General features: G+C 33.5%; 2 protein-coding genes across 6 annotated transcripts in view; one reads left to right on the forward strand and one right to left on the reverse strand.

The window, feature by feature from the left end:
• Positions 1-13,233, reverse strand: part of LOC128241720 (myosin-13-like) — a 257,756-nt gene that overhangs the window by 86,128 nt on the left and 158,395 nt on the right. The gene's annotated exons all lie outside the window — the stretch shown is intronic.
• Positions 9,635-13,233, forward strand: part of LOC128241722 (myosin-7-like) — a 29,466-nt gene continuing 25,867 nt past the window's right edge. The window contains exon 1 of the mRNA XM_052958776.1: positions 9,635-10,828. Coding sequence (XP_052814736.1) covers positions 9,935-10,828 — 894 coding nt within the window. The 5' untranslated portion in view covers positions 9,635-9,934. The remainder of the gene's footprint in view (positions 10,829-13,233) is intronic.

The following is a 13,233-nucleotide window of genomic DNA, read 5'->3' on the forward strand; positions in this document are numbered from 1 at the left end:
GTTTTTGTGTCTTCTGGTTGTATATTTAAAACAATTTGATGTTTTATGCGATTTTTTTTAAGTTTTAGTAACGGTTTAAGCCATTAAAACATTAATTTAGAACAGAAATATGAAAATCTACGATTTTTATCAGCAATCTTATATTATTGGTTTGCAGATATAAAGGCAAAAAATTGCTCTTTCCAAGACAAAAAACAAAAAGTTGTAAAAATGGTATATCTGTGAGAGTGCAGCTTTAATATCATTTATGATAAACATAAAGCAGATTGTAAAAGGAAATAATATTTCTTAGGTTTAAGAACTATCATTTTAACAATTGTTGTGCCAATGTGCATCATATGACATATAAATTATCTTACCTTTTCAGATTTGTCTAGGCCCGTTTTGGCATGCAGTATCTCTTGCTGCAACCCATCTTTAGTCTAAAAACAAAGGGATGAAGTATCATAATAGCAGAATAAATACCTATATAACAATGGTGTGAAGTGTTCACATAAATTGATATCCATTATATGTTTGATATCAATGAGATGTTTTTTGTATAAAGACCAACGATATTGGTGTGTAAATCTCGACAAATGGCAAAAATAGCTATGTAAACACAAACAAATGGCAATGATGAGTTTCGTAAATAATGGAAATGATGCACTTAGGGAAATCAAGGGAAATAGTAGGTTTAGTAAACATAAACTAGTGGAAATAATTATTTTAGCAAATATACACCAACGTTAATGATAATTGTACAAAACAGTGCCAATGATGAGTTTAGTTAAAAAAGACCAATGGCAATGGTGAGTTATGAAAACATACATCAATGGAAAAGCTGAGTTTGGTAAACATTGACCACTGACAATGATAAATTTAGAAAACAGACCAATGGCAATGCCGACCTTAGTACACATGGACCATTGGTGATGACGAGTTTAAAAGATAGTCCAATAGCAATGATGAGTGAATAAAGACTAATTGCAATTATGAGTTTAATAAATATAGACAAATGACGTTGACAATTGAAGGAAACGTAGACCAATGTCAATAATGAGTTTAGTGAATATATACTATTAGCAATGATAAGTTTATGATAATGATGACCATATATAGACTTATGACAATGATGAGTTTAATAAACATAGAACTATGGCGATAATACGTTAAGTAAACATAAACTGCTAGCACTGAAGAGTTAAATACACACAGGTTAATGGTAATGATTAGTTGAATTAATAAAAACAATGGCAATAATGTTTAAAGTAAACATCTATCAATGGCAATGATGATTTAAGTAAACATAGACAAATGGCCTGATAAGTTTAGTGTTTATATACAAATGCTGAAAATAAGTTAGTACGCATACACCAATACAACTGACTGATACAACTAATAAGGGAAACATAGGGTAATGGCAATGATAAATTGAGTTAACATACTAGACCAATGGAAATAATGAGTGGTGTTAACATATTCCAGTAACAAAAGATTTATAAGAATGATATTTAAAGAATGCTTAGATCAATGGCGGTAATATGTTCAGTACACATATACCACATATACCACCAGCACTGACAAGTTAAGAAAACAATCCTATCATTTATCTTTATACTCGGCCAACTTCTTTTTTTAATTCCACACTCTTTCGTAACTTCCGTATTGAATTACTACTTCATATGTATATATCCACTATTCCGTATAAATACTACTCACGAATGCATATGCAATTAGAGCAATATGTTACTATAAAGCAGAGAAATGAAATGGTTGTAAGCTCACATATCATGGCCGAATAGAAACACAGCGCCTTTTGGTTTTATTGTATTAATCGAAGTTCCACTTTGATTAAGTAGTCGCAATTATTATACATATATTCTATTAAAATCAGGGTCATGTGACAAATTATTGGCGTTTCAGATACATAAAAACAAGTCAAGTGAAGTTCGACGTTTGTTGTACAAAATGCCTCTAGTCCATACACAAACAAAAGGGCATACATATATAATACAAACGTGATAAAATGATATATAATGATTTCAAAACTAAACTATCATTACGATAATGTTTCTTCAAATGATAAATATATTAACATTGCTAAGTTATGTATAATTAAAGTAATTGTACTAAATATAAAAACTATTGATCAATAGTTAGGTATTCTTGATAGTATTTAGCAATATAAACATTCCGTATTCCATTTTATTAAGGACACACAAAAAAACAATCTTTATACAATTCTATAAAAGACTTATCAACAACAAAAACAGAATTCATTTCTAAACATACATAGCATAATAGGTAAGTGCGTGTATCTCTTTGTTTTCCATAATGACTAGCAGTTTCAATAGAAGGATAGGTACTAATCTTTTAAATGGCGCAAATAATTTACGCATTTAAGCTACATCTCAAACGTGATATTGTTTAATTGCAAAATTTGCTTAATATTGAGTGTATATTAATGGATTTCTATTCTATATACATCTGGCTCCAATAGTTTTAAAAACTCACCCTGTAACCTATAAGTATTCTAATAACATTATTATGGGTATGAACAATTTGGAGTATTAAAAAGGCGAGTAAGTGTATTTAAAACAACGTTTTGTTAAATATATACTTGGGGAAACGTCCCTAGTTACCTAGACAGACATAATAACAAGCATTTTGTTGATAATTCAAGGAACTCTATTGCAAGCAAACATTATGATGTATGTTATCAATACGAACCATATTTTTCAGAGCAAAAAGGTGTTACCAATATAACATAAGTGTGCATCAGCAAGTATGAAAACTTGTTTTTTATATGGAAAATAACAATAAATTCTGAAATGAACTAAGGACTTGCAAATATACTGATTTTGTTTTAATGGGCATTTGTTTAGCCATTTTATAAAAAGATAATCTATTTAAGGTGTACGCCAACATGCCAACATGAGCTAATTTGTAAATACTTCAAGATCATATAATGGAAAATTGTATTCAAACTGAAGTATAATGTTACTAAAAAAATCGGACATATAAGCTCATTGGTACTGTTTGTTCTATTCCTAAATGAATTTCTTTCATCTTTTTTGTCAATCATTTCAGCTGCAGTTTTGAGATAATATAATTTTCTTATGAAACTGCTGACTCGTATTGCAACACCAAACTAATCCCTTTACAACATCAACACACTGTAGTTATGCCTTTTTATAGTAGGTTTTCATTGAGAGCGTCTCGAAACATTAATAAGTCGTCTGTGTAACGTGAATCTGACAACTAATATCGTCTCTAACTCAACTGTTGACTGCTCCCTTAGTATTTTACGGTATTTGTTTATATTAGATTAGTGTTTCCTTATGACAATATTTTTCCTTTGCGAATTTAATCAAAGGATATGTGTGAGTGTGCCCACTTTTTGGATTGAACTATTATAAATAAAATATTGTCAATTTTAGGCTTATTGTTTCGTATTATCTGGTATTTAAATACATAACCAGGTCTTGTTCAATCACAAATGGAAGTTTGTGATATTTTTGTTTATAAAATAACTTACGGCGCAGGAGTGATATAACCCCATGCAATATTTTTCATATTTAACTAGTGTAATAATTATGCAAATTAGGTAACCGCATCACAAAAAAATGTATTCATACGCGCTGTCAAAACGTAAACAAACATAAGAAGCAATGTTTCAAAATGAATCCTGTCGGTCTCAACAAACTCAACGCCAAGATGGAACGAATGGTGAAGAAGGCTGGGCTTCATCCAAACAAACGACCTTCTGATCACAGCGCCAGAAAATACCTTGTCCACTAATTGAAACGTGAATGACAGCAATGTTCCTGCGAACCAGATTTATGCAAAAATCGGGACACAAGAACATTGCATCTTTAAACAACCATAGCCACATAAATCCAAATCAACACAAGGAAATATCAAACATCCTGTACTCCAGTGAAAATACATGCACCATGCTCATTCTTTGCACACAGTTCGCAGGCAATGCTCAAGTTCACACAGTCACTGATTCCACATGAAATCTCAATTCATCTGTTGGATTTTACAACATTTTTGTAGATTCACGGAGGTAAAACTCATTGTGCATATCCATCAAAACGACAAAAATCCATGATGTAATCCAAAAGCTACAAAGCGGATTCGCAATAACAGACAGCGACTGTGACGCTGACTAACCGTCTTTTCAAACTTCAACCGCCAAATGACATGTACACACTCGCGTGATTACTAATGACGTCATACAGTTATGACATTGCTCTAATTATTGATTTAAATGGATTAAAATGTGAAATCTTTTTATTTAAAGTGAAACCTTTGAAAATCGATTGATAATGCAATCATGAATTATGTTTATTTTATTGTAAATACAAAGCTTTTATGTCGGACTATTTTCTTTCCTGCGTAGGCATCCTTATAACACTAAATGTAAATTCTACGCTGTATGACACGAAAATGTGTATTGAAGAAGCCTTCATCTAAATTTCGCCCGTAATTAAGTTATGTTATAAATAGGACCTCAAAAGAGTGAATATTTTGTATCAAAGTTATGAAACTCGTCAAAGCCTCGTTTTTATCGTTTTAAAATGAACTCGTTTAATAACTTTGATACAAAATAAACACTCATTTGAGATCCTATGCAATACATGTTTGCTTGTATATTATTATGTTTGAAACTATGAATGTTTAATGAAATAACAATACGCTTTCAAACGCGTAAGAAACTTATCGAAGCATAGGTTCAAGCAAAGCTGGACGTAGATAAAGCAGAAAGGTACGTGTATTTGTAGAAAGTGAGCAAAGACAATGTGTTTAAGTATTTTCAAAGGCCGAGAGTGTAAGATTATAAGAAGCTTCCTTGGCCGAGAGTGTAAGATAGGTTCTTTCCGACCCGAGCGTAGGAAGTTTTGCGGAAACGAGGTATTTTTTCGCTGGAATTATTTTGTGCGTAATGAACATAAATGCGTATAGATATATGATCGTTCCTGGTAGCCATGGATATGTGATTCAGTTTAAGTTAATAGTCAAATCGTTTTTAAATAGTTCTGAGGAGAGTGCAGCATTATTTCTTGGAGCGTAAAAATGTTTTAATGTTGCCATTTGAAGCGAGAAATAGTTAAACCAAAAGCGGATTCTCAGTTTTTAGGGTAAATTCTTAACAATGTATGCAAAATTAAGTTATAATCGAGATAATTAAGGTTAACAGATTGAATAAAAACGAAGTAATTTTAAACAAAGATACATCGAACAGCTCGTCAACAGGATAACAAGTCCAGATGTCGACAAAAAATAAAATTGTATAAACTATTAATAACGCTCATAGTACAACCTCGCTTTCGATAGAAAGCGTCACAGATTATGTTTTATCAAATGTCCTACAGAGAAATTCATAATAAATTAGTGAAATTCACGCAGGAGGCAGTACATAAGAGTTTTGTCTGAAAGGCTCATCGATTTTTTAATAAAATTTTGTTTTAATAAATATAATTAAGTATTATCAACGTTAAACAATCATTGGTCGTCATGAAATAAAACAAATGTAAAAATGGTCCATTTGAATTCATACAATTCCTAAAATGTGTTTTTAAGGAAACCTAGTCTACTTTAACGTCCAACCTCTGTACAACAATTTAACGTTACCAAATACAAGCAATGTTTTCGTTTAAATATGCAAATTCAATTTCCCGCTGTGTGTTTTCTGTTTATTTATATCTGTCGTAATTAAGAGGTACTTTACTTTAATTTCGTAACGGATTTCTGTATAGGGCCATCGTATACACAACAACCAAGTTACAATATTTATCACGTCAAGCGGCGACGTGAAGCTGCGGGCAGTTATACACTTTTGTATAACGCCTTCACAAACGATAACTATGATAAAAGTGTCCGGGTAGAATTTCAGCAGATCACTGGTGTTTTACCATCACCGTGACATGGGCCTATTTTCGTATACTATGTTGAGTGCCAAGGGCATATTATGGGTGGGTCACTTTAAGTTATTTCATCAAATTTACGTCAACAATTATCAAGAAACCCGTTACTGCATACAAATCTTCGTCATCTGCTTGGTCATATCCGCCGGTGCCGACCCGCGCCCAGAAGCCAATGGCATTATTGAATTTCGTTATTTGTCATTTCTATTTCTTGCTTTCACCGTCTTAAACATAATTTACCGAGTAAATATGAAGGATTAGACACACAATAGTTCTATTTATACTGAAAGACGCATTAATGACACTTATAAAGCTAGTAATACACACGTGACGTTACCCGAGCTCTCCAGCGCGCTTGTATCTAATTTAGAAGCTGTTAACGCAAATATGTGCGAAAGCTGCAGTGTTTTAAATAATAGTTATACATATAGAAGAAAAAAATGAAGAAGACTGCTGCTGCTACCACTACTACTACTACTTCTACTACTACAACAACTACTACTACTACAAGTACTACTTCAACTACTACTTTTACTACTACTACTACTACTACTACTACTACTACTACTACTACTACTACTACTACTACTACTACTGCTACTACTGCTACTACTACTGCTACTGCTACTGCTACTGCTGCTGCTGCTGCTACTACTACTACTACTACTACTACTACTACTACTACTACTACTACTACTACTGCTACTACTACTACTACTACTACTACTACTACTACTACTACTACTACTACTACTACTACTACTACTACTACTACTACTACTACTACTACTACTACTACTACTACTACTACTACCACTACCACTACCACTACAACTACCACTACCACTACCACTACCACTACTACTACTACTACTACTACTACTACCACTACTACTACTACTACAACAACTACTACTACTGCTGCTGCTGCTAATGCTACTACTACTATTACTACTACTTCTACTACTACTACCATTACTACTACTACTACTACTACTACTACTACTACTACTACTTCTACTACTACTACTACTACTACTACTACTACTACTACTACTACTACTACTACTACTACTACTACTACTACTACTACTACTACTACTACTACTACTACTACTACTACTACTACTACTACTACTACTACTACTACTTCTACTACTACTACTACTAACAATAATAATAATGATCAATCAATGTGATAACCAGCTATTAACGCGCTTTTGTGGCAATATGCAAAATGTCGGCAACAGGACAGTTTCTTTTTTTGGACCTGCTAGAATTGAGCACAGCGAAAAAGGAGATTCACAATCTATTTGACTTGGAACTTGACCATGTGATCAATTTTAAACATAATAGTTTCGCGCTTTCGCACAAGTGAACTCTGGATCCCCCCCTCAATTCTGTGACCGGCATATTCAATTATACTACGCCAATGATAACCAACGTCAATCAACCCTAACCCTCACCGGTCATTAAAAAGTTTTACCACTAACCATCAAAGATTATTTGTTATAATTGGCTTAATAAATACTTGTTTAAAAGTTTCTCATTGTAAGCCAAATTTCTGCAAACAAATCCGAATTGTGTGAGAAATTTATCAAAGCCTTGGCGTTTTAAATCTTCAATATCTGTAGCTTGCTTAAGTGGAAAAGGCCTATTCATTCAACCTTTCTGATCCTATTTCCCAAATCAATAAGCTATTCAAATCAAACCCGTACTTGTTTTCAGTGCATGCGAATCTTCAGCTATAGATTGACAATTAGATTAGATATCATGTTATACACTGATTTTTATTATTTTTATTTAGCTGCTTTGCTCTATCGCTTTTTTTCATTTAATATTGATTCAACCATGTGGTTCAAAGTTTACAAATAGGGCTGTTTAATAAATTATATAAAGGAAATAAGTATAATCTAAATTCCGAATGATGACACTAACCAAAGCATAATACTTTCGACAAATTTATGAATTTATGCCAAAGTTTTGCTTGATACTATTGGAAATAGTGGTTCTGGTAAAACAAATACATTTATTATGAATCAACTTATTGGTATGCAAAGAATTTGAATATCAGCACTTTATCTATTAAATGGGCGATATTGCCAGAAACAATGAACTATTACTAAAATCAGTTACAGATCTTTCATCCTGGTGAAACCTAGGTAAATGAATATTGCTTTAGACACGTATTGGATGAGGGTTGTTTTGTTCTGTTATTACCAGTCATGTGCAAAAGGATTGAAAACCTTTGATTACTTCCAATTATTCTGCTGGTTGTCCATACTCTTCGTGATATTCACGGGGATCCAGGGACAGTATCCTCTTTCTCATCATCCATTTCTTCCGTTGCATCTGAAGTCCTTGGTACTCACTTGAAAATAGTCCATTACAATGTTCAGAGTTTTCTTAGATTTTTTTTATATTTTGTATGCAGACCTTCGTAATTTTGATATTCTAGCCTTTACCAAATCACAATGAGGTCGATTCAGCAGCCTTAACTTCTACTCATTCCATATCCCGTATAGAAGAAACAGGCCTGTTGATCTGCATGGGGCGTAATTGTTTATGCTAAATCAAACCTGTTTGTCTCGGAACGAGGCGACCTTGAACCTCATGATGTTGAACGTCTTCAGTTAAATTGAGTATAAAAAGAAGGCAAATCTCAATCAGCAATCCGACTTTCATGTCCTTGATTGCATAAACAATTCAATTTCATTTGCATTCAAAACAGGCAATAAGGACATCGCGATTATTGGTGACTTTAATTTGGATATTAACAAACCGCTAGCGTATCACATGATCGAATACATATTACAAAATCTCTTTCAGCTTTTTACTGAATCTTCTCAGTCTTAACATATGTTTTGTCTCATCTCCTGAGTCCGTTCTTGAAGTGGTGTTGGTTGACCGTTCCTACACCAGCAAATTCGTTTCCATTGTCTGATCTACTGTGTTGAAATTCAATAATTTTACTAGTTGTTCTTTCAAACGTAAACTCTGGAAATTCTCGCAATGTGATTTCGACAAACTAAAACGGCTAGTTGCAGATTTTAATTGAAAAACATGCTGTAAAAATGATATACATATTTTTACACAGATCAGTTAACGAATCCATTCACGTCATTTTTGTCAAATATCTACCACAATTTTAAAGGTTCGAACACAAGTTTCCCCGTGGTTTCATATCGAAATAAGAAAGGCTATTACGACATAGAATACGGGTAAACAGGGAGGCGAAAAAGGTGATGTTCACTGGAGCATGTACAATGAGCAATGAAAGTACATGAAATTATCATGATATAAATGAATAAACGCATAAAACTACTAACATAATATAACCCATTTTATAGCATACCTGACGTCGCCAAAATAACAATACGGCATATAGCAATTAAAGTATAAACGCTGTGTAGTAACTATTTTGTCAATTTTGCGCTGTAAATAATTTAATATGAATCATAAAAATCGAATATCACATTCGTCGTTCGAAGAACAGTTCACAGTTGCAAAGTTTTATGTTATTCTGTTAACTGTGAACACGCGTTTAGAGGTAGCATGAAAAATGAATCATACGAGGTTTTTTCTAGACACAGTTAAAGATCTGATATAAACCGCTTCGCATGCGAAGTGTGCACTTTATATCGTCTCTTACCATAACTGTTGACTGCTCCCTTAGCAACTTACTTCAGTTGTTTACATTGAAAACATTTCGTGTGCTTTACAAAAGCAATTACTGGCGAGTTTTTATTCTGTGAATTGAAATAAGGATTCTTTTTGATTATGCTTAATATATGGGTAAATGTGAAATGTAAAGACTATGGTAATGTATAATTCTACCTATAACAAGATCTTATTTAAACAAGGAAGTTAATAGCTTCTCAATACAATTTTCGTTGATTTTCCCCGGTGTTCAATGATTACATGTTAGTACAGATTTCTTTTGAATTTCGTACTATTTATTTCATGATAGTGAATCGAAATATTCACTTTGGATTCGGATTATAAACATAACATTTAAAATGGCAAACATCCATGTTCAGTGTGAAATGTGTTGTGAGGAAGAGGCAGTTGGATGCTGCAATATATGTGGAAACATTTGTGAATCGTGTTGCGTAATTCACAAGAAAGGAAGGGCATTCCAAAACCACATTCTGAAGATGTACGGAAAAGATGGATACAGTTCAAGGAGTATTACATATGATATCACAGAGGAGATATGTAAACACCATCCGACTGAAAGGGCGTTATTATTTTGTCAAATTCATGAATTAATGATCTGTGGTCGATGTTTTCGTTCGGATCATATATCATGTGGTCATAAAGTTATTGATTTGTGTGAAGAGGCAGGGCATGTTGATTACGACCAATTTAATGCTATGTCCGCAGCTTTAAATGAAATTAAGAATGACAGTAAGCGCATAAAAGAAGAAATTGATAGACAAAAAGAAAGAAGTAATACCCATGCGATTAAATGCAAAAAAGAATTGGATGATTTGGAAAATAGACTAAAACGGAAAGTGGAACATTCAATCAGTAGTTTCAAAGAGGAAGCCCAAAAATTTCACGACGAAAACATAGCCGCCTTTTCATTTATTTCATCCGTTTGTGAAGAGAAAGTGTCTTGGGCTATCAAAGAGGAAAGTCAACTCAATGAGTGTGTGAACAACTCGTTGACGGGTCACCTTTACCTTATGAGCCGGAATTTCGACAAGGGAATTTCAGAGGTCAAAAGGCAGATGAAAGAGGCTGAATATAAGAATACCTTTAAAAATGTTTGTTTAAAGGAAAATACGGCTGCCTTAAAGTGCTTGATTGAAGACTTGACTGATGTTTGCGAACTTCAGGAGGAAGTTGATGGAAGCGACGAAGTTACGAAGTTATCAATCGGGAATGCGACTGTCGAAAATGAAAAAGTATGTTTTTATCTGTTTTATGTATCCAAATGCATCCGACAATGACGACAGGTTTTAGGTTAAACATTCAATGCTGGTAAGCAAATGCATCATTGTACTGGTCCGTTCTCAATAATATCGCATGTAGGAATATCTATTAAGTAGACTTATATAAGTAGTGTATCAATAAAAGAATAAAGGCTATAAGCGTATATACAACTATATACAACAAACAGATGTACATGTACCATTAACCCGAATAAAACTACACTTTTATTTGTAAGAATCAAATTCCAGTATCCGATTAACAATAAAGCTTGTCATTTAATGCAGCCATTTGCTATTTTGTTTATGTGTATACTTTTTACCCAATACAATTTCTGTATCGATTAAAGGTAAAACATGTGCAAAAATCAACGGAAAAAAATGTCTCAACTCACCCTTACCAAAACAAACACCGTTTATGCTGACGAGACTAGTTTATTTGTGGCAACAACAGATACAAGGGGGTGGCAACAACAAAAATCCAAACACAAGATTGTACTACAACTATTATTAACTTCTTTGCGTGTTTATAAAACTATACTATCATTTTACGTGTTTTCATACATAACGTTATAACGTTATAACATGGACATAAGTATACATATATCACCCCCAAACTGAGCATGTCACAATCCTATCGAAAAACATATGTTTCTGAATCAGTAACGTATGTAAAAAGATAAGATCGAATATTATTCTCTGGGATACTGGCCGTCCAGGAAAAACATCGCTTATCTTTTTTAAATGTGCGAGGAAACCTGTATTCGTAACAATGCTCGAAACACGTTTAGTGTTTCTCAGACTAACCCTCCAAATATGAGACAACGAATATATCTCAACATGCTCCATTATAAAAATTCAAAAATAGTATTTAATTGTACATACAATCTCATTGCGGTTATATTGTATAATAATATAATTTTCACCAAATAACATGTTCATCACGAAAATATAATTCAAGTTTGATGTTGCCCGAACAGCAGTCTCGGTAGAAATGACCAAAGCCCACTTTACCCGCCTAACTACGTCATTTCCCGCGCTTTATAGCGCCACCTACAAAACTGACCAAACCAGTTTTTGACAGGCTATTTTGAGACAATTGTTCTCCGCTATACGGTGTAACGCTGAGAACTATATGTCTCAACTCACCCTTACCAAAACAAACACCGTTTATGCTGACGGGACTAGTTTATAGATATATTAGCAAATTTAGAAGAGTTTTTTTTTATATTTATGTGATTCTTCATTACATATCATTACCATTTCATAACTTTAATGATTTTGTTATCAATAATATCTTGTCTAATGAATCCTTTATATAACCGTCCTTTGCCTGGTCAGTTTTCCATCTACCGTGCCTCTTTATACATCTATCAGATATACCATCCACGTTTGCTGCGAATGTAGCACCGCTAGCTCGTAGAGTATGCGTGCCCAGCTTGAGATTTGGTGCTACCAATGATAATTTTGAAACAATACATTTCCTGGCCCTAGTGTAACTGATCTTTTTGTTCTTAGTTATTAATCGAAAAGAGGCCTTTTATTTTAAGACGGGTTTGAATAAAAATTCATCTGAAGTTTCATCAAGTCCTGCCAAATTCATATAACGTTGTAACATGATATATGGACAAGCAATTGTGCTACCTTTAGCTATCAAAACCTCCCTTCCCTCCCTATAAATGTCAGTTTTACTTAATCTTATCTTGAGCACTATATGATCAGTTTGAAAATTCACGTCCGAACAACGGAGGTTGCTCATTTTGTTATAATGCAAAAATCCAGCATAGCACAGTAATATCATAGCTTAATCTCTTACATTTGCTAGTGACATGTCTTTCTTCATTCAAGTACACAAATCTATGAGCATTGTGGAATCTACAACATCTTTCTTATTCTTAGGTTTAGAACGTAGTGTTTTTGCGGCATCACATAAATGTTTCACAAAACTGCTATCCGTAGGATCTGCCAATCCGTGTTAATGAATCCATTTAATGGCATAAATTGCCGAAGAAATGACACTGTAAGATTTTCCATTAATAAGCATATGAGATATGTATATTGCCACAGACATAGCATTCGCTGGTCGGCATGATAAATGCGTTGAATCACAAAACTTTTCAAAACTTTTGAAACAACCACTATACTTCTCCGTTGTAGACGGCGCCCTTGATTGTAAAACATAGCTTGCCATCTTTCCAGCGATATCATCCGATTTGCTAATGTCTATGCCGACCTCTTTTATCTGTTGCTGAATTGTTGCTTTCAGACTAGGACCTGTCAAAATAATCAATGTATGAACATCTATCTTATACAAACTTTGTCTTAAGAGCAATCATATGAAAAGGTAACGGATTCTTACTGGAAACCCCGTTATTACCCTT

This window comes from Mya arenaria, chromosome 7 (assembly GCF_026914265.1).
Source record: "Mya arenaria isolate MELC-2E11 chromosome 7, ASM2691426v1".
Classification (NCBI taxonomy): Eukaryota; Metazoa; Mollusca; class Bivalvia; order Myida; family Myidae; genus Mya; species Mya arenaria.